General features: G+C 40.2%; 1 protein-coding gene across 2 annotated transcripts in view; it reads left to right on the top strand.

The window, feature by feature from the left end:
* LOC133656824 (uncharacterized) overlaps positions 1 to 26,118 on the top strand; it is an 85,184-nt gene that overhangs the window by 11,027 nt on the left and 48,039 nt on the right. Inside the window, exon 1 of one of the 2 annotated variants that reach the window (XM_062057670.1) lies at positions 24,276 to 24,383. The exons of the other annotated variant lie outside the window; for it this stretch is intronic. Within the exon in view, the coding sequence (XP_061913654.1) occupies positions 24,323 to 24,383 (61 nt within the window). The 5' untranslated portion in view covers positions 24,276 to 24,322. Of the gene's footprint in view, positions 1 to 24,275; positions 24,384 to 26,118 lie in introns of those variants that run through there. 2 annotated transcript variants of the gene reach the window in all.

Here is a 26,118-nt window from a genome sequence, read left to right as displayed (position 1 = left end):
CATGATTTGTTAAAAAATGTTAGTGGCTAGCTAGTTAAAATGGGATATTGTGATTTCACAAGACTGTCTTAGAAGTGATCATTTGAAAATGTTCAATTTGAAAAATGTGCACTTAGAGAAAATATAAAAATAAAGTGTTGCATATTGATATTTATCTGTTTCTATATATATTTATTGTGAGAAATCATTAAGATGATCAGTGTTTCCACAAAGATAAATATCATTAATTATTAATAATAACAGAGTTAAAGGTAAATTGAGCAAATTGGCTACTTCTGGCAATTTATTTAAGTGTGTATCAAACTGGTAGCCCTTCGCATTAATCAGTACCCAAGAAGTAGCCCTTGGTTTCAAAAAGGTTGGTGACCCCTGTTCTATACTAAATCCTTTCAGCAAAAATATGGCAATATCGCGAAATGATCAAGTATGACACATAGAATGGATCTGCTATCCCCGTTTAAATAAAAAAAATTCATTTCAGTAGGCCTTTAATGGACATCTGGAAGTAAATAATGTGATAAAGAACATTTTACAACAATCATAGATATCTGTTCAGGACCTGTGCTTGTAGGCTGAAATTGGCGGTCATACTTGACGGCTGCAACCACTTCATGGCTTCACAATAGTTATGGAGTACAAAACTAAACGTTAGGTAATCACTCAACATACTGTACATCGCGGACAATAACTAGTAACAGTCTGCTTTGCCAGTCCAAATGTGTTCGCTGTTTTTCAAAGTCTATCGTTGTCTCCCCTTTGACAAATGGACAAAGTTTTTCACTAAGTAGAATCACAGCTGACCTGGACATTCGAAAGTTCTCTCGCCGTTCCTCTGACACAACACACTCGGTGACAAACATATCCCACCAGGCTGCCGTTCTTCCAGGGCTTATCCAAAACCGTCGCTCAACCGTCTATGTTGCCGTCTGAGATGTGTTGTATCCGAAATAGCTGCAAACGCGCGTTTGCTTCTCTTAAGGTTGCTTCGGGTGATTTCCACACGGGCATGTCTGGATGACTCGCCTCCATCTTTCTGACGTCACTTTCTGTGTGGGGTGCGATCTTTCTGGCGTCATTTCCTCTTTGAACTCAGTTTGTAAACAATCAATGAGTCCATACAAAGCTAAGAGCCGGAGATTCAAGAAATATACGGCGCACTTAAAAAATTGTCAGAGGAGAGGGACCTTAAACGCTGATTTAGTGTGGCTGACACGAGGTTTAGGCTAAATAATTATTCGTTTAAGGGGTTATCCGGCTTAGTGTAAACATAGCCTAAGGCTATGTTTGTTTGGAAAAAAAATAGCTGGTTATAGTCTGGAATTTATGGTTCGTTTCTGTGCTGACAGGATAGTGCATGTTAATTATGAAATCTCATAATCAATAATAAACAATCCTTAATGTCCGTATATTAATAATGCTGCTTTTGTGAGAGATTTTTTGAGAAAAAACACATCGCACGTTTGCTGTGGTGCCTAAGTACAGTGGAACCGGAAGTTTTAAATGCCAAATATGTTTTTCAGATTTCAGAGTATGACTTTAAGGTCACATAAACTCTTAATGCATAACGTCACACAAGACTGAAGCATATCTCACGAGAAGTGTGTTCATTTTTTCCCCCCACTGTGATGCACAAGGAATTTACTAGCGATGACACAGGGAGAAGTGTAATGATTACCATTTACACAAAATACGAGACACTTTAGTTTTTGGTCACATTTTTCATGAGTTCAACTCAAAGATCTAAAAGTTTTACTATATACACAAAATACATATTTCTCTCAAATATTGTTCACAAATCTGTCTAAATCTGTGTTAGTGAGCACTTCTTCTTTGTCGAATGTGGAGGGGGGCGTGGTCTGCGGGCCTGCCGCAGACCGGGGTGTGTAAGGACCGGCCTCGAAGCACAGCTGGCAGGTGATTGGATTACCCAGCTGGATCATCCAATCACCTGTCATGCTTATTAGAAGCAGCCGGGCTGAGACACAGTGGTTGGGAGTGGGATGAAGATACTGAAATGTTGTGGAGCAGAGTGCTGTCCTGGCGTATGCATACAAAATAAAAGATTGTTTAACCCAGACTCCCAGGCTTCCGAGAAGTGGTATTACGGTCAGGCGAATCCACACGAGGGAAACCCTCACACAGAGATAATCCATCCCACTTCACAGGTGTGGCATATCAAGATGCTGATTAAACCGCATGATTATTGCACAGGTGTGCTTTAGGCTGCCTGCAATTATATGGCATTCTGAAATGTGCAGTTTTGCTTTATTAGGGTCTCTTTGGGGGGGTCAGAAAAACAGTCAGTATCTGGTGCAACCACCATTTGCCTCACGCAGTACAACACATCTCCTTCACATAGAGTTGATCAGGTTGTTGATTGTGGTCTGTGGAATGTTGGTCCACTCCTCTTCAATGGCTGTGCGAAGTTGCTGGATATTGGCAGGAACTAGAACACAGTGTTAAACACACCAATCCACAGCATCCCAATGGGTGACATATCTGGTGAGTACGCTGGCCATGCAAGAACTGGTATGTTTTCAGCTTCCAGGAATTGAGTACAGATCCTTGCAACATTGCAGCAATGTTGCAGCATTGTCATGCATAGTTTATCACAGTTTGTGCTGACATTATTTGGTTATGCAAACCAATTGTTGCAGCAGTTTTCCAGGTCGCTGGTCTCAGACGATCATGGAGGTGCACCTGCTGTAGTGGCTGTTGTGATTACACATGGTCTGTGGTTGTGAGGCCGGTTGGATGTCCAGCCAAATTCTCTGAAACGCCTTATGGTAATTAACATTCAATTCACAGGCAACAGCTCTGCTGGAATCTCTGCGGTCACTTTTCCAACTGCACGCTTCCTCAAAACTTGCGACATCTGTGGCATTGTGCTTTGTGATAAATCTGCACATTTTAGAGTGGCCTTTTATTGTGGGCAGCCTAAGGCACACTTGTGCAATAATCATGTTGTTTCATCAGCATCTTGATATTGCACACCTGTAAAGTGGGATTGAATTATCTTGGCAAAGAAGAAATGCTCACTAACATAGATTTAGATAGATTTGTAAACAATATTTGAAAGGAATAGGTATTTTGTGTATATAGTAAACGTTTTAGATTTTTGAGTTCAACTCATGAAAAAGTGTTGCTGTACTTTGACAAAGGAAATAGTCTGGTGAAGGCCGAGATGAAGATAATAGAATTGCAAATTGAAATTATTGTGATGTAAGGAATAAATATACAAGAGTTTCTGGCTGCTCAGTACAATTTAGCTACCTAGGCAACAATGGAATAGAGCAGTACTGAGCTGTGTTTACATAGTCCTACACTGAATACACAATTATTGCTTTTGTTCTACAGTACAGTAGTAAACTTAACTTGCCACTTATTAAACGTTAAACGTTTGACTCAAGACATTGTTGTAAGGTTCATAAAAGCTTTATGATGGCGACGGTGCGTGACTTCAGCAAGCTAAAACTGTTTGTCTCTGTGTAATGTGACCAGCAGTCACGCCTTGATAGGCAAGCACTCGTTATGTGGAAGAAAAGCTCACAAATCCAGCACAGGCGACACAAAATCATTTGTATGTGGTGTCACTCGACATGCATGCCGCTGAAATGACTCTGCCACAAATTATATACAAATCAGAACCCCGAAATGACACCAAAATGATTCATTTGTCTCCAAGATCATTGGTCCAACACTAACATTTAAAGAGAAGCTTTTTTCACACAACTGCATTCCCACAGCTCAGGAAAAGACAACTCTAAAGACTAAAACTTGTGTTTTTGGTACTTGATAATACAAATGTACTTTGAATTGTACATGAACATACATATGCATATGTGTGTGTATAATATATATATATATATATATATATATATATATATATATATATACTGCGATGAGGTGGCGACTTGTCCAGGGTGTACCCCGCCTTCCGCCCGATTGTAGCTGAGATAGGCTCCAGCGCCCCCCGCGACCCGGAAGGGAATAAGCGGTAGAAAATGGATGGATGGATGGATAAAAATATATATACTTGAAAAAAACGAAAAAAGATTTTGTGACACTAAAAAATATCGACGTAATCATAGTAGTATCGACTAGATACGCTCCTGCACTTGGTATCATTACAGTGGATGTTAGGTGTAGATCCACCAATGGAGTTTGTTTACATTCAGGTACGGCATCATTAGCGGTGACGCCGGTGAGCTACGGTGTGTAGTGAAGCATTTTCAGCTATTCCTCGTCCTGCAGGGAAGATACTTGTAAGAAACATACTTTATTTGTCGCCATAGAGGCGAGGATTAGTGATTTAGAAGTAGCTACAACACTGCAAATTGCGGATGGACTTCAGCCGCTAGCTAGCTAGCCATGTCTTAAAGCACCTCTTTCGGTGGGTGTTTCAGTGTTATAACTTCACCTTTATCTTTAGTTTTTATGCCAAAATGCGTCCGTTCTCCCTTTTCTGTCTACACACTGTGTCTGCTTGTAAGTACTCCGTGATTGTGCGCTGACGAACACGAGCCTCTGCTCGTAAACCAGCAATGTCACGAAGTGACGACGACGGGGGGGCAGGTGGTTGGTGACCAAGTTTTTTAAAATGTAAAAAAAAATCACATTAAATGCCTACTGAAACCCACTACTACCGACCACGCAGTCTGATAGTTTATATATCAATGATGAAATCTTAACATTGCAACACATGCCAATACGGCCGGGTTAACTTATAAAGTGCAATTTTAAATTTCCCGCTAAACTTCCGGTTGAAAAACGTCTATGTATGATGACGTATGCGCGTGACGTCAATAGTTAAACGGAAGTATTCGAAACCCATTGAATCCAATACAAAAAACTCTGTTTTCATCTCAAAATTCCACAGTATTCTGGACATCTGTGTTGGTGAATCTTTTGCAATTTGTTTAATGAACAATGAAGACTGCAAAGAAGAAAGTTGTAGATGGGATCGGTGTATTAGCGGCTAGCTGTAGCAACACAACCAGGAGGACTTTGACTTGGATAGCAGACGCGCTAGCCGCCGCTAGCCGCCGACCGCACGGATGATCAGGTGAAGTCCTTCGTCCTTCCGTCGATCGCTGGAACGCAGGTGAGCACGGGTGGTGATGAGCAGATGAGGGCTGGCTGGCGTAGGTGGAGAGCTAATGTTTTTAGCATAGCTCTGTCGAGGTCCAGTTGCTAAAATAGCTTCAATGACGTCGTTAGCAACAGCATTGTTAAGCTTCGCCAGGCTGGAAAGCATTAACCGTGTATTTACAGGTCCATGGTTTAATAGTATTGTTGATTTTATGTCTATCCTTCCAGTCAGGGGTTTATTTCTTTTGTTTCTATATGCAGTTAAGCACGATGCTATCACGTTAGCTCCGTAGCTAAAGTACTTCGCCGATGTATTGTAGTGGAGATAAAAGGCACTGTGAATGTCCATTTCGCGTTCTCGACTCTCATTTTCAAGAGGATATAGTATCCGAGGTGGTTTAAAATACAAATCCGTGATCCACAATAGAAAAAGGAGAGAGTGTGGAATCCAATGAGCCAGCTTGTACCTAAGTTACGGTCAGAGCGAAAAAAGATATGTCCCGCACTGCACTCTAGTCCTTCACTCTAACGTTCCTCATCCACAAATCTTTCATCCTGGCTCAAATTAATGGGAAAATCGTCGCTTTCTCGGTCCGAATCGCTCTCTCTGCTGGTGTAAACAATGGGGAAATGTGAGGAGCCCTTCAGCCTGTGACGTCACGCTACTTCCGGTACAGGCAAGGCTTTTTTTATCAGCGACCAAAAGTTGCAACTTTATCGTCGATGTTCTCTACTAAATCCTTTCAGCAAAAATATGGCAATATCGCAAAATGATCAAGTATGACACATAGAATGGATCTGCTATCCCCGTTTAAATAAAAAAATGTCATTTCAGTTGGCCTTTAAGATATTAGCTAGTTATTAAATAGCAATTTTTGCTAACATAAATTGAGTCAAAAAATGTTTTGTTGACTTATTTTGGATGATTAAAAGTTATCCTTGTAATTACAATGATTAAAACAACTAATAAAGAAATCAAAGTTTATTGCGCTTGAAAGCAATACTTGCATTATTGTTATACCTTAAGATTACACATGTGCTTAATTTGGTCTCAAAATAAAGCTGACAACAATATTTTGACTTGGCAATAATTTGTGGGACAATATATCAGCCAGCAAAGTTTATTACCAACCAAAGCCGAGTACAGTGACAATTTTAAGACATCTTAAAGGCCTACTGAAATGAATTTTTTTTATTTAAACGGGAATAGCAGATCCATTCTATGTGTCATACTTGATCATTTCGCGATATTGCCATATTTTTGCTGAAAGGATTTAGTAGAGAAAATCGACGATAAAGTTCGCAACTTTTGGTCTCTGATAAAAAAAAGCCTTGCCCCTACCGGAAGTAGCGTGACATTGTCAGTTGTTCACTTCCTCATATTTTCCTATTGTTTTCAACGCAGCTAGAGCTATTCGGACCGAGAAAGCGACGATTACCCCATTAATTTGAACGAGGATGAAAGATTCGTGGATAAGGAACGTTAGAGTGACGGACTAGAATGCAGTGAAATACATATATTTTTTCGCTCTGACCGTAACTTAGGTACAAGCTGGTTCATTGGATTCCACACTCTCTCCTTTTTCTATTGTGGATCACGGATTTGTATTTCAAACCACCTCGGATACTATATCCTCTTGAAAATGAGAGTCGAGAACGCGAAATGGACATTCACAGTGACTTTTATTTTCACGACAATACATCGACAAAGCTCTTTAGCTACTGAGCTAACGTGATAGTATCTGTCTCAAAGGCAGATAGAAACAAAATAAATAAATCCCTGACTGCAAGGATATACAGAAAATCAACAATACTATTAAACCATGGACATGTAACTACACGGTTAATAATTCTCAGCCTGGCACAGCTTAACAATGCTGTTGCTAACGACGCTAAGGCTAACTTAGCAACTTAGCAACCGGACCTCACAGAGCTATGATAAAAACATTAGCGCTCCACCTCCGCCAGCCAGCCCTCATCTGCTCATCAACACCCGTGCTCACCTGCGTTCCAGCGATCGACGGGACGACAAACGTCTTCACCCCAACACAGATGCGAAGGCGGCTAGCATCGGCTGGCGCGTGTGCTATCCAAGTAAGTCCTTCTTGTTGTGTTGCTACAGCCAGCCGCTAATACACCGATCCCACCTACAACTTTCTTCTTTGCAATCTGCATTGTTCATTAAACAAATTGCAAAAGATTCACCAACACAGATGTCCAGAATACTGTGGAATTATGAAATGAAAACAGAGCTTTTTGTATTGGCTTCAATGGGCTACCGATACTCCTCTTTCACTGGCTACGTCACGCGCATACGTCATCATCCAAAGGCGTTTTCAACTGGAAGTTTAGCGGGAAATTTAAAATTGCACTTTATAAGTTAACCCGGCCGTATTGGCATGTGTTGCAATGTTAAGATTTCATGATTGATATATAAACTATCAGACTGCGTGGTCGGTAGTAGTGGGTTTCAGTAGGCCTTTAAGACAATTTAAGACATTTAAGACATCAATACTGAAATAAACTGCAACAAAAAAAAAGTGCAATTAACAGTGCAATAACAGTGCAATACATTTTCATAACATGGTCACTACTGCCTAGTTTCTCTTGTCATATTCTTATTTTTACTGTTCTATTTTTATTCTTATTGTTGCTTTTTATTTTTATTGTTATTGTTATATTTTTTATTTTATTTCCATTATTTACTTTTTAAATTAAATCTCAATTCTGTACACTGCTGCTGGAATTAAAATTTTCCTAAGGGAACTCTCCTGAAGGAATCAATAAAGTTCTATCTATCTATCTATCTATCTATCTATCTATCTATCTATCTATCTATCTATCTATCTATCTATCTATCTATCTATCTATCTAAATTGTTTTTTATAGGATAAATTATGTCAAGACATGACTTCTGATAATTATTGTGTCATTTACACATTTGTATGCACATATCTTGTACAAAAAGTGAGACATGCCAACAAACACAGGGTTTATAGAAAGTTTTTTTTTTGTATTTGCCAAATGATTCCAAAGATTGGGAACTGTCATGTCTACCATGCTTGTGGCCCGATAGTTTCCTGTCCCTTTCAATGAAAACCTCACAAGGCTACGGTAAATTTCCCCCCCCCCCCCCCAAAAATGTCCATGAATAGTATCGATTGTGTTGAGGCGCGTGACTACTGTTGCCATCTGCTCACTATTTCCTTTCCCGAAGATGATAATTGAAGCTGAAATCACTTTTCACTCTTGGTTTAAGAGCGAGGGTCTGCCACCAAAGGCTACACCACAATAGCTACAGCTTGTGTTTGTATTCTTTATGAAGCTATTTCCCCCCGCTTGGCTCTTGAAACATCTGCCCCCCAGATCAATACGGGCCATCTAATCACCTGACACACTTAATTAAAATCTCATGGGAGGCATCAAAGGGCACGATGCCTAAAAGGGGGGGATTGTGGATGAGCCTCCAGTGGTGTGCTTTGTGCACAATAGAGGATGCTAAAATCCTTCCTCTGCTTTGGTGAAAATAGGTCACTGTTGGCAGCTGAGGCTAACGTGTCCAGGTCTGGCCTGTTGTCAAGCGTGCTACTCACTGAATTTAACACCCTTTGTGTCATCGTCTCGGCACTAATCTGTCTTTTCACTGAGTGTTAAAATTAATTTGCCATGATTTCTTTGAAAGCACACGCATCTTTTCGGAGACCTCAAACGGACAAGTTGCCACTCAGAGGCCTTTTGTCCTTGATCTCCCCCGTTCTAAACTCCCATGACAGGAGCTTTGAGAGGCCGGCCTGATGAGGCATCCCAGTGACCACACTTGTCCGCCTGTGGAAAACATCCCATGACAAAAGACAAACCCAGCGCAACAAACAATAAATACTGCACACTAAATTCTGCAACTTCACAGGCGGGAGTCCGGCTATCGTTGCCTGGTGATGTGGAGCCACGATAATCCTGCTCGGCTCGAAATGGACAGATAAAACATAATTTGATTTAACATTATCTTCTCACAGCTAGTCTCAACAGTGCATATCCGGAAAGGAGAACATGAGCGATGGAGATAACTTTATCAGAGTGCTTGGCGACGACACAAAATGGTGTTCCCATGGGAAAAGTGGAGAGGCAAGTTTTTTAGTGGTGCTCATAATGCCATTAGGAGAAAAAGGATCCACACAGCGCCCCGGAGGAAGTCGTATCTTGTAAAGCAGGTTTCTAGCTGCCTGTTGTGCATAAGGTCTGTAGCGGCCTACTTGGATTAATGACACAAGATGCAGAGAGCTTCGACTGGTGCAACTTTAATTCTCTCCTCCTTTTCTCCTCACAATTTTGACACCGTGAAAACTATGAAGATGGACAGAAAATACAAATGCCATCGTACCATATTTCCACAAACAATGCATAAATCATGTTTACATTTTAAACTTGTAAACAAATCTTTTTTAGTAAATAAAATAATGACATTTTCCCGTTTGTTTTAAATTAAATGAACCATTAGTTTTACAATAAATACAACCATTAGTCTCCTCCTACCTCCTTCCGCTTCCAAGGGCGCTAAGTTTGCTCAGCTAGTTAGCCTAGCTTCCACACACAGCTCGTAGTGACTCTCCTTAAATGTGACATATAAACAACACAAACACGAGGCACAATAAAATAACCTGTCACAAATGTTCACACAGAATATGAGAAATATATCTTTGTCAGCATGTTTTACCAGTCCTGGAGTAACGTGAGTATGCTGTTGAAGTCAGACGGAACGGCAGCAGGAAGTCAAGCACCAGCAATAAAAGAAGTAACAGAATAAGAGTGGGCTCTTCAAAATAAAGGTGCAAAAAATCCGTAAAGTGACAGAACTGCATTTTTCTCATGAACAAAATTTGCTGCCATTTACAAGGTCCAGTGCCAGTTCCTTGCTTCTCTGGATAATAAAGCGTGTCCTTTTATTCCCCCGTCTTCTTTTATCTGCTTCTATTTAATCCGTCCCTCTGTGTACATCCCACTCAAACATACACCTCTGGCCATGAAACAAGTGTGAAGAAAAGATGGTACGAAATAGGGCTGGGCCATATATCGAATATATTCGATGTGTCGCAAGTTTGTCTCTGTGCGATATAGAAAATGACTATTTCGTGAGTATTTGGGTATACACCTACTCAGTGGCCTAGTGGTTAGAGCAGGGGTGTCCAAACTTTTTCCACTGAGGGCCGCACACTGAAAAATCTAAGCAAGCAGGGGCCATTTTGATATTTGTTATTTTAAAAACCAATACAATAAATGTATACACTACCGTTCAAAAGTTTGGGGTCACATTGAAATGTCCTTATTTTTGAAGGAAAAGCACTGTACTTTTCAATGAAGATAACTTTAAACTAGTCTTAACTTTAAAGAAATACACTCTATACATTGCTAATGTGGTAAATGACTATTCTAGCTGCAAATGTCTGGTTTTTGGTGTAATATCTACATAGGTGTATAGAGGCCCATTTCCAGCAACTATCACTCCAGTGTTCTAATGGTACAATGTGTTTGCTCATTGGCTCAGAAGGCTAATTGATGATTAGAAAACCCTTGTGCAATCATGTTCACACATCTGAAAACAGTTTAGCTCGTTACAGAAGCTACAAAACTGACCTTCCTTTGAGCAGATTGAGTTTCTGGAGCATCACATTTGTGGGGTCAATTAAACGCTCAAAATGGCCAGAAAAAGAGAACTTTCATCTGAAACTCGACAGTCTATTCTTGTTCTTAGAAATGAAGGCTATTCCACAAAATTGTTTGGGTGACCCCAAACTTTTGAACGGTAGTGTAAATAAATATACATTTAGGCCGCCACTCAGGCTTGATCCCGGTGAACCAAAAGAGTTTTGGTCAAAAAAATATAAAAAATGTGTCATTATTTAGTATTATTATTATTATTCAAAGTTTAAATCTCTAGATCAACATTAGGTCTATCTGTCAAAAAAACGTTTTTAAACATTTAAGTTGTATGCCCTTTTTGTCAAAGAAAACCCAGGTTTTTTATGGAAAAAACCCCACCAAATATGCAATATTTTCCCCCAATTAAATTTTAAAGTAGAATATTTGAGATTATAAAATAATTGGAGCCTTAAAAAGGTCAATAACTCATAACAACATTGACATTTTTTGAGCAATGACACACGCAAAAAAAAATCCCACTAAAATGATCCTACTCATTAAAGTGTTAAAAAATAAATTATACTTTTTTTTTTTACTGATTACTTTTAGCACAATAATTGTTACGAAATAGGTGAGGTGGATCCCAAGGATGCAGAGACGAATTTGTGTACACAATTGTTCTTCCTTTTATTAGGCGGAAGCACAAGGTAGCAAAACAAAGGCTATGGTGGAAAACACAAAAACACACCATGTAAAAAACTACTAAGAGAAAAAAAAACACACAAAACTAAAAGCGCTAGACAAGGCCAGGAAAAATACTTCACGAAAGAAGTTAAATAGAAAAAACAAAGTACCAAAATAAAAACGCTAGACAAGGCTAGGAAAACATACTTCATGAAAGAAGTAAATAGATTAGGTACAAAATAAAACGCTAGGCAAGGCTAGGAATAATACAGGCCAACCTGAGATGAAAGGTACACGATGAACTAGTGAGTTCTCTTGGCACGACCAACAGGTTGCAAGCAATGGCAAAGTTCCGGCGCTCACAGGTTGTCAGCAGCCTGATTAAATAAGCTGTTTCTAATTACTGTCAGGTGTGTGCTGCTGCCTTGCGTCAGCTGCACGCCATACTGTGAACGACAGAGAGAGTGAACATGGAGTGCAGACAACAGAAATGAGCAAGGAAATTTCAGATTACCACAATAATCTCGAGATGAGCTTCAGATCTGTCCGTCAATTCTAAGTTTTATTGTTGTTTATGTTTTTTGTTTGTTCGTTTTAGGCCCTTCTTTTAAAAAACAACAGCTCAGTTTTTTATATGGCAAACACAAAATATGCAACATTTTCCCCAAAGAATATCTCAAAGTGGAATATTTAATGTGACGTAATTGGAGCCTTGAATAGGTCAATAATTCATAATGACGTTGATTTTGATTAAATATTATTTTTTAAAGAAAGAAACAGCCTACATGGCAGCTTTGTGTTATTAGAGTAAACATTGCAACATTTTCTTGTTACATTTCACCTGTTTGCTCTTTTATACCACGTTTGTTTTTGTTTTTTTATCGTATTTTAAGAATGTGTCGTGGGGCCGTTAAAAAATGACCTGCGACCGCAAATGGCCCCCGGGCCACACTTTGGACACCCATGGGTTAGAGTGTCGGCCCTGAGATCGGTAGGTTGTGAGTTCAAACCCCGGCCGAGTCATACCAAAGACTATAAAAATGGGACCCATTACCTCCCTGCTTGGCACTCAGCATCAAGGGTTGGAATTGGGGGTTAAATCACCAAAATGATTAACGGGCGCGGCCACTGCTGCTGCCCACTGCTTCCCTCACCTCCCAGGGGGTGGAACAAGGGGATGGGTCAAATGCAGAGGACAAATTTCACCACACCTCGTGTGTGTGTGACAACCATTGGTACTTTAACTTTAACTTAACTTTAACTTTAACGTTCTCACGTAGTTGCTTTTAGCTTTGGGCATTACACTACAGGCTTTTCTCACTCTTTCCTGTCTCTCCTTCGCACAGAGAGATAAAACTAGCGCACTTTGTTACACACGTCACATACTGTCGCACGTGTAACGTCATACGCCCTCGCCGAGCAGAGAGGTAGCGGCATGGGTAACGTTAGCAGTGGCAGGTGGTGCAAGCGAAGCGGTGCGAGTGGTAATATGAGAGAGAGAAGGTGCGAATCTGGTAACAAATGGAGGAAGAATAATTAATTCCCAAGAAAAACAGCACGGGGTCCATCGTCTGGCTGTGGTTTGGCTTCAAGCGGGAATATGTTGAACAGACAACCGTAATATGTCAAGTATGTGTTGCTACAAAAAGTAGCAGCACTACTAATTTGTAGCATCGTTTGAAAAGTCACCTGCTAGAGAATAAGGAGTGCTTAAAACTCTGCATGTTAACATCTCCGGCCGGTGCCACACCCAACAAAATGCCGTAGCAACCAGCCCTGACCCAATTGAGCCTGGCTTCTTCCATTTTCAGATCAACACCGTATGACAAAATAGTCAAAGCAGAAGGAGAGAGCGTCCGCAGTAACCTACCACATAGCGAAGGACATACACAATTTGATTTCCTATTATGCAGTTTTTATTTTACAGTTTTTGAAATATCTTGTGTGACATCATGCACAAAAGTGCACTTTAATTGTTTTAAAATATTGTAGTGGCGTTCTGTACAAAAAGTGCACTTTAATTTAGTGTTGTTTTGATGTCATCTTAGTGACATCATGCACAAAAGTGCACTCATAGCTTATTTTAAAATGTCTGACAATTTTGCACTTTCTTTTTTGAAATGACATGAATGTTTGTTCCACTTCTTAATAACTGTTTAATAAATACAGTTTTGGTAAATTGACTGAGTTGTGATTTCTCTTTCTGCATGAATGTTTAAAATGAGCATATATTAATGCAGTATGAACAAGAATGTTTTAATGTAGACACATAGAATCATCATACTGGTGTGATTATATGCATCAAGTGTTCATTGAAGGCTAAGGCAATATATCGAGACATATATCGTGTATCGTGACATGGCCTAAAAATATCGAGATATTAATATAAGGCCATATCGTCCAGCCCTAGTACAAACACTTGTGATGGCTGAAGTGTCCTCGCTCAAAGATAACTCGATAAAGGGGCTAAACTTAGAAAACTTAATGGTGAAAGGCAACAGAATGAAGGGCTTAAAAAGCCAGCGATAGTGTTTTGTCCGTGGGTGTGGTGTAAGAGTTGCTCTCATCCAATTAAACATCCATCACAGTCAAGGGAATCACATCCAAACGAGGCAATCATTCAATCTTAAACAAGTGATTTTGTGGAGGTTTGTAGCCACGCTGAGCGTGAGAACAGCTCTCATTCTCACAGACAAAAAAAAAGAAGCCCTGAATGATTTGATAATTGAATCTGTTGGCCTTCTCAGTAAACAATATTTGGCATCCACGAGGGTGTGTACACGGATTGGGGCGGGATGCAGTCTTTGCATTGCCACTGCAGTGTTAATTTTGACAGTACCGGTAGTTTCTAATTTAGATTTATTTATAGTTTTTTGACGAAAATGTATTTTGGTTTTAGTCTAATTTTAGTCATCTAAATTGATTTAGTTTTTGTCAAAGGTTAAAATTAAATTAAATTGAGTCAACTGAAATATAAAGTCTAAAATATAAACTTTAAAGTTTATTTGAAAGCACCTTTACCTAGACTACCTGCAAAACATTTGTTTAACACAAAAGTAGCATGATCTTATGGTCAGAATGATGTATGTTGCATACAATGGTCAACAGTGGAGGGCCGTGCGTTTCCCACCTAGGCTTTCAGTGATGTCCGACTTCAATGATTACCTCTCAAAATACCATCATTTATGTCACCACATGACCATTGTACTGGGCATTGTACAAAACGGGTTATTTTCTGACGCATTTAAAAATCAATAAACCCGCATCAGCTATTAAAACTTATCTTATGTGGTACTGTCAAAATTAAAATGGTAAAAAAATATAGGCTCCAGCACCCCCGCGACCCCGAACGGGACACGCAGGAGAAAATGGATGGATGGATGGATGGATATTAAATGTGAAAAAATAAAGAAACAAAAAATCCCTGAACTCACATTTCATCGCCGGGACAGCTGAGCTAGCTTCCGGGGTTGGCCGACATCGTCTCACAAGATGTAGTTTCTCTTTAAATATCCTTCTTGAAAATGGCCTTGCAAATATACAGTATGTGTTGTCTTGAGAGGCAGACGAGGCGTGTTGGCTGAGTTCTTAAAGTTTACTCCACAGCCTGCTCATCAATAACATTAAACTGCCAGCATGTCTACATTTAACAACCTAAACGGGGCTACTGTGCATACTCTTCACTACTGTGGCATGCTGGGTAATGGAGTTCTTATGTTACCTAGCTCATAACATCACTATATATCTGCCTTAGGCCAGCTTGAAGGCCTTACTGACAACAACTTGTGATCTGATTGGCTATCGCAACTGTCTGTCAAATGTTTGTGTCCGTTCACTTAGTGCACGGACGCCCGCATTGTTGATTCTGAAGGCTGCCTGCAGATTTCGCATGGCAACGTAACATAGCTGAATTCTGATTGGATAAAAACTCTATAACCTAAAAACAACAGCGCTGGAAGGAGCATAATATGACATGGAGAGAATATGAATACTTTTTGATATTTAGGGAAAGTAATTTAAAAATTACTTTTATCTTTATTTATGATCATGATTTTTGGTTATGTTAGTTATGCCCCACCACTGTTGGTCAATGCCAATAAATATCTTTCAGGCATTTTTTCTATTTTTTATGCTACGACTCTGGTAAAGCAGATATGTATGCGTGTTGTGAAACGGAGTTATGATACATGCCTTCATTATAATTTGTTCATGAATGCAGGACAACCGGAAACAGCTTACACACAATTTTAACCTACAGTTGTGTAGATTACACGATAGATCACTCACCTATTGATGGCATCTTCGCTTGCTCCCAGGTGTACACATATTACAATGTGGAACAGGTTAAATCCACACATTATTGTTTTTGCGGTGAAAAATCCAACTTCCTCACCTCAAAAGGAAAAGCATCTGATTGGCTCTCTTTCGTAACTAACTGCCGACCGCTCTTCCATATGTGCGCTGTTAAAGAGCTCTGATTGGATATATTCCCAACTTGTCCCATCCATCTACAAGACAACATTAAATTTGATTGAATTTAATTTGTGCACTTAAGATGCGACTTTAAGGTTTTACTACTTACGTATAAAATACTACACGGTTTAGCTCCAGCCTATCTCGCCGATTGTATTGTACCATATGTCCCGACAAGAAATCTGCGTTCAAAGAACTCCGGCTTATTAGTGATTCCCAGAGCCAAAAAAAAGTCTGCGGGCTATAGAGCGTTTTCTATTCGGGCTCCAGTACTCTGGAATGCCCTCCCGGTAAGAGTTAGAGATGCTACATCAGTAGAAGTATTTAAGTCCCATCTTAAAACTCATTTGTATAATCTAGCCTTTAAATAGACCCCCCTTTTTTAGACCAGTTGATCTGCCGTTTCTTTTCTTCTCTCCTCTTCTCCCCTGTCCCTTGCGAGGGGGAGTTGCATAGGTCCGGTGGCCATGGATGAAGTGCTGGCTGTCCAGAGTCGGGACCCCGGGTGGACCACTAGCCTGTGCACCGGTTGGGGACATCTCTGCGCTGCTGACCCGTCTCCGCTCGGGATGGTTTCCTGTTGGCCCCGCTGTGGACTGGACTCTCGCTGATGTGTTGGATCCACTGTGGACTGGACTTTCACAATATTATGTCAGACCCACTCGACATCCATTGCTTTCGGTCTCCCCTAGAGGGGGGGGGGGGGTTACCCACATATGCGGTCCTCTCCAAGGTTTCTCATAGTCATTCACCGACGTCCCACTGGGGTGAGTTTTTCCTTGCCCGTATGTGAGCTCTGTACCGAGGATGTCGTTGTGGCTTGTGCAGCCCTTTGAGACGCTTGTGATTTGGGGCTATATAAATAAACATTGATTGATTGATTGATTGATAATTTCTGTCAACATTTTCATTCATCGACAAAAATGTCAGTTAATTTGGTATTGTCTTAGTTAACGTGCATTTTGTTTTGATTAGTTATCGTCTTATTTTGGTCAGGGTGAAATAGGTTGGTGACGATAACCAAGTCAAAAATGATTAGTCAATGGAATTAACACTGTCACTGATGAATAAGACTGTTCAATGGTCATTTAAAATGTTCCGCTTTTCTCATGGTTGTTTAGATCAAAGCAGTTTGCAAGACTTCTTTCCTCTTCCCCCCTCTTATGTACTCACACTTCAACCCCCCAAAACCATGTCTGCCCTGCTCCCGCTAATCATTGGTGGTCTCCTGACTGCCAACAGTAATTGATTAGGGAGCAGAGTACTGGTGGGAGAAGGTGGTGGTGGTGGTGGGGGTACAGGGGAAAGTTCAACCCACAAGTTCTCCAGGTCACTGGCCTCTCCTTCCTCCCCAGTAAACTCTTTTTCTCATGCTATTATGTGCAGCCACAAGGGAAACTACTGGCACACTCTGGAAGTCTAAATGGTGGCGAACAGGAAGATACTCAAGCAAAAGTAGAGATTTTTTGATGCCAGTGGAAAGTTGGCTGTCCCAGAAAGTGTTGAGCAAGTTTTCCATTGGCGTAACAGAGTGAGAGGTGACGGTGTTTCAGGCAGGCGTCCCCCAAAAGCCAATATTGATGTTGGCTAAAGGAAGACTCGGACACTCCTGGACGTATATGTGTGAGCATGCATGTAGACAAGCTCAACAAGTGCAATGACGTCCACCAGGGCAGGGAGTCAAACAAATCCGAACAAGGCTGACTTAAAAGCAAATGATCGGGTTCGTTTGAAATGTACATTGGGGGAGTGGAGACTAATGGCTTTCTGTGTCCGTCTCACTTATTTCGCCTAGAAGTGGCCCCAGGCTACAGCAGCTGTGCAGCATTCATCTTTGTCTCCTGTGTCGGTCTCCCAGCATCTGTCATAAGGGTCTCGGTTTTCATAAGTTTGCCATTTGGTTGAAGATTTTCAACTGATTTCAAACATAATGAGGATGGAGGACATTAATCTTACATACATCATACAGTTTCCCCACCACATGGATTTATCAAAACAACATGTAACGGGGATTATAGCAAAACTTGATATCTTTTCAAATAGTCAATCAAGATATCATGAAAGCTGACTTTAGATTGCTGTGAATGAAAAGTACTTATGTGGTTTAACTCTCCCCAGACTTGTGAATACCAAAGGAGGTGGTTCCTAGAAGTGTTTGGTTGTGGTTTATGTCTTGTAAAATGTTATAAATCTGCTCTCTACTGCCCCCCTTTGTCGGGCATGCAATATTGATTGGGATTATCTCAGGGGAACCGTCATTTAACATTCTTTCATGTATGTATGTAGCACAATCATGCAGGATTGCACTTCTTTCTAAATGTCTCATGTTTCTAAAAATGGTTTACAGCTGTTTCCTTATGAGCGGAAGCAAACATTCCTCACCTTGCCAGTGGTGCTTAAGTGCTGTGATGTTTCTCATCTTTTTTGCTTTGTTGTGGTATATTCTAATGCGAGGTGAACTGAGCCCACATAGTTTCCCATTACCCACCCTCTCGCTCTTCCGGGATGTTATGGGAGCTAAGCCACCTAGTCTCTGGGATAATGCTGGTATCTGCCTCAAACCACCAATAAAAATAAAATTTTTCTGCAAATGCATTACCTAAAAAGTCAATACAGACTTGCCACAAAATTGGGTTCATGACCCACAAACATTGCACTCCACAATAAAACAATATATTACCTTATGTTTCCGACCATAGGGCGCACCAGATAGTTAAGCGCACTGCCGATGAGCGGGTCTATTCTTACAAAAGATGAACCGGATTGTAAGGCGCATTAAAGGGATCATATTATAATTTTGTTCTACATTTAAAACAATTCCTTGTGGTCTACATAACATGTAATGGTGGTTATTTGATCAATAAAATGGCATAGATTATGTTTTACAGACCATCTTCAAGCCGCTTTCTGTTTACCTCCTCAAGGTTCGCCGTTTTGTGGGCGGTCTTATTTACATGGCTCCACTACGACAGCATTTTCTCTCCGTCATCTTTGTTGTATCCGTAGTTTTTGGCGCTGCCATAGCGAGTCTACATCTATATAAGTTAGAACTGTACGCTACTTTATGTTAGAAATGGCAACAGCGGAGTATGAATGCCCCACAACAAGAACATAGAGAAAAAGATGGAGCCTATTGTCTACGGCTTCGGACTACAATGGCAGACCAGCGCAATGCACTTTAGGTAAACCTTTACCGTGTAATTAATATAATAAGCCGCTGTTGTCAATTGAACAGGCGTCAACTCGCAGTATACGTGTAACTCTTATGTGTGACTGCCATCTACTGGTCACATTTATCATTACACCATGTGCCAAATAAAATTGATTGGCGGTCAGTAAGCATGGCGTGGCGCTGTTGGGAGAGTGGCCATGCCAGCAACCTGAGGGTTCCTGCTCTGATCCCCACCTCTACCAACCACGTCACGTCCGTTGTGTCCTTGAGCAAGACACTTCACCCTTGCTCCTGATTGGTTGTGGTTAGGGCCTTGCATGTCAGCTCCCGCCACCAGTGTGTGAATGTGTGTGTGAATGGGTGAATGTGGAAATAAAGTCAAAGCGCTTTGAGTACCTTGAAAGTAGAAAAGCGCTATACAAGTATAACCCATTTACCATTTACCATAAGCACAACCAGAATTAATATGTTAGGCGCACCGGGTTATAAGGCACACTCTTCGATTTTTGAGAAAATGAAAAGATTTTAAGTGCACCTTATGGTCCAAAAAATACGGTAACTTTGACAGCATCATTCAAATTTAAAAATGTTTGTTGATTATAAAAATAAAATCCTGTATCAGAACATATTAGATTATGCAGACATACTTGATGTGGCGAGGGCATGAAACACAACAATCTATCAACTAACTGTTTTACAATGTTAGCGTTATGATGATTGAAGTAAGATTACATTCCAAGGGCAGGAATGGCAGAAAAAAGTCCAACTATGCAACAATAGTCATGAAATTATACCCATTACACATATTATACGCTTGTACTCAACAAAGCTTTCATGCCAAAATGCAAATCCAAGGTAAGAGGTGGATGATGGAACTATATTCCCATCCCTCTACTGCTACATTGTGGGCGTGAGAAAAAAAGCAAAACACAGATATCATCTGTTCATAGAAGCCTCCAATGCGGGCGGTGTGGTCAAATGGTTTTGTGCCGGTGCTGGATGACTTATCATGCAGCAGACAACGGGACTGGTCCTGTGGAATATGATGCCATAGGGGTTTGAACAGTCAAGCATCCGCCAGCCCATATTTTCACCTGTTTCCAAACACGCTGTTAACCCCCCAACAGACGACCCACAGGGAAACTGAACCCTGACTTGTATTAATACAGGGGTGTCCAAAGTGCGGCCCGGGGGCCATTTGCGGTCCACAGCTAATTGTTTACTAGCCCGCCACACATTCTGGAAATGCTACTGCAAAAATTTAAAAAAACATTTAAAAAAGTGGAATGGGGTGAAATCTAACTAGAAACAGTTGCAATGTTGACACAAAGCTGCCATGCAGGCTGTATTTTTTTCTTTTGCCTATCTTTATTTTAGTTTTTTTTGCCAATATTAAAAAAAAAAAAAAAATCAATGTTATAATGAATTATTGACCTATTCAAGGCTCCAATTATTTCAAATATTTCACTTTAAAATGTTTTATGTGGAAAATATTGCAGATATTGTGTGGTTTCCATACAAAAACATCAACGTTTTCTCTGACAAAAGAGCATAAAACAAAAAAAAATAATAGTTCAAACGTAAAATCGACCGATATATCTGAAGTTGATCTCGTAACTTAAGTGTTGGAAGTAAAAAAAATAAAAATAAAAATGTATCACTTTATGAGTGGGGCACCTTTTGGATCCCAAATATATGTATCAGGATTGTATTTATCTTTTCACAGTGATTACTCAAAAATGATAATGAATGAAAATCAATGGTGTCCTGCATTATTGATCTTTTTAAGGTTCTAATTACTTCACATCAAACATTGCTTTCTGAATGTTTTGGGCAGTGGTGGAAATACTGCATATTTCAGTTTTATTACAAAAAAAAAGTTGTCTTTGACAGAAAAGGCATAAAACTTTTTTGTTTTTTTAACTTTATTAACTTTTTTTACTGTAGAGATTTACAGTAAGCATTGAATAAAAAAATAATAATAATTTGACTTGTTTTTAAAACATTTTTGACTTAGACCCTTTATGGTCCCCTGGACCCCTAAAGGTTAAAAAAAACAAAATCCATATATTTTGTTATGGTTTGAAAATGAAAAAGATCAAAATGGCCCCCGCATTCTTTAATTGTTCTGTGTGCGGCCCAGTGGAAAAAGTTTGGACACCCCTGTATCAATATCATCAGAAGCTCAAACAATGCATTACAATTTTGATAATATGTTTATTTATTTTATAATATGATCTAGGGTTGTACGGTATACCGGTATTAGTATAGTACTGCTAATGAGTCATAAATGGTACTATACCGCCTCTGAAAAGTACCGGTCGACCACCCCCCTGCGCCCCTGTCGTTGTCACGCCGTGACATTGCGGGTTTACGAGCAGACGAGCTTGTTCGGTAGAGCACAATCACCGAGTACTTACAAGCAGACACAGTGTGTAGACAGAAAAGGGAGAACGGACGCATTTTGGCCTAAAAACTAACGATAAAGGTGAAGTTATACGTTTTAACAATGCTTTAAGATGTAGTTAGCTAGCGGCTAAAGTTCAGCCGCAGTCGGCAGTGTTTTAGCTACTTCTAAATCACTAATCCTGGTCTCCATGGCGACAAATAAAGTAAGTTTCTTACAAGTATCATCCCTGCAGGACGAGGAATAGCTAAACATGCTTCACTACACACCGTAGCTAACCGGCGTCAAAATGTAAACAAACGCCATTGGTGGATCTACACCTAACATCCACTGCAATGATACCAAAGAACAGGAGCGTATCTAGTAGGGGTGTGGGAAAAAATTGATTCAATTTCAAATCGCGATCCTCATGTTGTGCGATTCAGAATCGATTCTCATTTTTTTTAAATCAATTTTTTATTTTTATTTTTTTATTTTTATTTATTTATTTATTTTTTTTAATTAATCAATCCAACAAGACAATACACAGCAATACCATAACAATGCAATCCAATTCCAAAACGAAACCCGACCCAGCAACACTCAGAACTGCAATAAACAGAGCACTAGAGAGGAGACACAAACACGACAGAACAAACCAAAAGTAGTGAAACAAAAATGAATATTATCAACAACAGTATCAATATTAGTTACAATTTCAACATAGCAGTGATTAAAAATCCCTCATTGACATTATCATTAGACATTTATAATAAAAAATAATAATGAACAATAGTGTCACAGTGGCTGACACTTGCATCGCATCTCATAAGCTTGACAACACACAGTGTCCAATATTTTCACAAAGATAAAATAAGTCATATTTTTGGTTCATTTAATAGTTAAAACAAATTTACATTATTGCAATCAGTTGATAAAACATTGTCCTTTACAATTATAAAAGTTTTCACAAAAATCTACTACTCTGCTTGCATGTCAGCAGACTGGGGTAGATCCTGCTGAAATCCTGTGTATTGAATGAATAGAGAATCCTTTTGAATGGGGAAAAAAAATCGTTTTTGAATCGAGAATCGTGTTGAATTGAAAAAAATTCGATTTTGAATCGAATCGTGACCCCAAGAATCGATATTGAATCGAATCGTGGGACACCCAAAGATTCACAGCCCTAGTATATAGTCGATACTACTATGATTACGTCAATATTTTTTGCCATCACAACATCTTTAGTTTTTTTAAAATGTATATAATGTTTATAAACTCAGGAAATATGTCCCTGGACACTTGAGGACTTTGAATATGACCAATGTATGATTTTGTAACTACTTGGTATCGGATTAATACCCCAAAATTTGTGGTATCATCCAAAACTAATGTAAAGCATCCAAACAACAGAAGAATACGTGATTATTACATTTGAACATAGAACATGTTAAAAGAGAAAATAAGCAGATATTAACAGTAAATGAACAAGTAGATTAATATTTCATTTTCTACCACTTTTCCTTTATAATGTTGACAAAATAATAGAATGGAAAATGACGCAATATGTCAGCAGACTAAATTAGGAGCCTTTGTTTGCTTACTTACTAATAAAAGACAAGTTGCCTTCTATGTTCACTATTTTATTGAAAGACAAACTTGCAATAAGAAACATATGTTTTATATACCCTAAGATTTGTTGTTAAAATAAAGCCAATAATGCAATTTTTTTGTGGTCCCCTTTATTTAGAAAAGTACTGAAAAGTATCAAAATAATTTTGGTACCGGTACCGCTACCAAAATATTGGTATCGGGACATCACTAATATGATCTCTTTTGTGCATGTCGTTTTGTGGCAGCTCTTAGCGAGAGACGCTGCCCACGTGATGACGCTGCTTACCATATCAAAGCGCGCTGATTAAACCCTGCATTCATTCTAAGTGCCCACCTGACCCGTAGTGTATGAACCTCACTTTAGCAACACATGTTGCAAATGAGTGCTTTTGCTGCAGATGCTGCATATCCCAAACTCCAATTCTACTTTGGTGGGAATGGTTGTGGATTTTTCAGTGGGTGTTCATGTTTAGCAGACAGCTGTCATGGAAAGCCCGATTGCAAACTCCAAGAAGGTGCAGACCCGTTGGTTCCTCAAGAAGAGAAGTAAGCGTCCTTCACGTAGGCTCTTTTGTTGCTCATGTCTACAAGATGAAGAGGATCTTTTGCAGGAACAGGAGGATAAGATAAATGGAGGCCCTCTGCATCTTCTCGCGGGTCAACAGGGATCAAGTGCAAAGGACACTATCCATATTACAGTGGAGGATTTAGGGATAGTTAATAGCAGTTTCAGCCTGTTTGAGGAGGACCTTGTGGCCCAGAGGAACAATCTGGGTCGCTCGGCGAGCTCCGTGTCGGCCTGCCTGAGGGCTCTGAAGAAGAAAAATCTGCAGCGTCTGTCTTCTCTGCCTCTTCAGCCTCGCGCCAGACAAGCTAACCCTTCTAGCAGCGGGGAAGACGACGAGGATGAGGATGACACCTTTTTGTTTGGAAGTGGCAACGGCAGCACCCCTGCTTCCGGGAGCCTTTTGGCGCACCCTGTAATCAATTTGATTCCACCCACTCCATCGGACGTTATTGATTATGATCAGTTCTTTGACACCAATTCAGACGAGCGCATAGTTTATAGCGCAGAGAGTGACGGCTCTGCTGGTGGTGATGAGGAGACGACGGAGAACGTAGAGACGCCGGAGGCAAAGTTTGGATTAGCGTTTACTGAGAATCAAGATTGTGTTGACATATCGGCAGAGTGTGATGAGGACAAACAAGATCATTTGGCAGAGGAGAGGGAGACAGTGTCAAGCAAAGATGGGGAGGAAAAAAAATCAATGGCCATTTTGTCTCAAAATGTTTACCAGGTGGCTCCTCTTCCTATCCTGCCTCAAAAATGTGAGTTAACACCCGTACCATCTTCACTAATGCTTGGTAGAGGATACAAGCAAATCAAATTCAAGTCTCTATTACATATGTTTATTAAGAAGCATCTAGAGTAGCTTACATACAAATGTAATTGTGTATTTGTGCTTGTATGTATATCGTGTATTTAGGGTTGTACGGTGTACCGGTATTAGTATAGTACCGCGATACTAATGAATAATTTTCGGTACTATACCGCCTCTGAAATGTACCGGTGCCGCGTCGAAGTAACGTTGTGTCATTGCTGGTTTTACGAGCAGACGAGCATGTTTGGTTGCGCACAATCACGGAGTACTTACAAGCAGACACAGTGTGTAGACAGAAAAGGAGAACGAACGACGCATTTTGCCTTAAAAACTAAAGATAAAGGTGAAGTTATAACACTGAAACGCCCACAAGGAAGAGGTGCTTTAAGACATGGCTAGCTAGCTAGCAGCTAACCGTCCATCCGCCGTCAGCAGTGTTTTAGCTACTTCTAAATCACTAATCCTGGTCTCCATGGCGACAAATAAAGTAAGTTTCTCTGACAAGTAATCATCCCTGCAGGACGAGGAACTAGCTAAACATGTTTCACTACACACCGTAGCTCACCGGCGTCAAAATTTAAACAAACGGCATTGGTGGATCTACACCTGACATCCACTGTACTGCTATCAAGTACAGGCACGTATCTAGTTGATACTACTTTGATTACGTCGATATTTTTTGGCATCACAACATCTGCTTTCGTTTTTTTTTAAATTCATATTATGTTAATAAACTCAGGAAATATGTCCCTGCACACATGAAGTGAAGTGAATTATATTTATATAGCGCTTTTCTCTAGTGATTTCTGTCACTTCATCCTGCATCCTCTTTGTTGTGAACGTAGCACGTCTGTGAGGTGATTGGCGAAGAAGGAAGAAGCGTTGCTGTTGCGGAAATGAGGAGTGAGGATTGGTTTTCCTTTTGGAAAGAACGAGATAAGTTGAGCTGTGTTAGTATAGCATGCTCAATAAAAGTTTAAAAAGAACGTCAGACTTGGTGTGCACTTCTTCTGGACGCTACAATTGATGTCACAAGTGGGATGAAATGCCTCCCAGTTCGCCTTGCCATCAAACCTGGGAGTCTGCATTGACGGGCGGAATTCCCCCGTGGCAAGCAGCGTGGCTGCACCTGGTTAAACGCTCTCTCTCTCTCTCTCTACTCTCTCTCTCTCTCTCTCTCTCTCTCTCTCTCTCTCTCCTCTCTCTCTCTCTCTTCTCTCTCTCTCTCTCTCTCTCTCTTCTCTCTCTCTCTCTCTCTCTCTCTCTCTCTCCTCTCTCTCTCTCTCTCTCTCTCTCTCTTTGCGGCGAGCTCCTCACGTGGCACGTACCTCCGATGACGTAGCACACAAACAGTGCAGTATGCGCAAAGTTTTTACTTCTGACACCAATTGTAGCGTCCAGAAGAGTGCACAGCAAGTCTGACGCAATTTTTAAACTTTTATTGAGCAAGCTATACTAACACAGCTCAACATATCTCGTTCCTTTCACACGCACGTCTCCTCACTTCTCATTTACACAACTCAAGAAGACAACATCTACTTCAGCAGGTCGTTACACTATATTCTTTAAACACAGCAACATGTGTACCACAAATAAGCACACGGCTTTACCTTTACTTGGCAGTCCATGTCTTTTTTAAAACACGCCATTCGTCATCAACTTTTCTCTTTTTAGCGTCTCGG

This window comes from Entelurus aequoreus, linkage group LG09 (assembly GCF_033978785.1).
Source record: "Entelurus aequoreus isolate RoL-2023_Sb linkage group LG09, RoL_Eaeq_v1.1, whole genome shotgun sequence".
Classification (NCBI taxonomy): Eukaryota; Metazoa; Chordata; class Actinopteri; order Syngnathiformes; family Syngnathidae; genus Entelurus; species Entelurus aequoreus.
The sequence above is the reverse complement of the archived record's forward strand: the minus strand, read 5'-3'. Positions and strand labels throughout refer to the sequence as shown.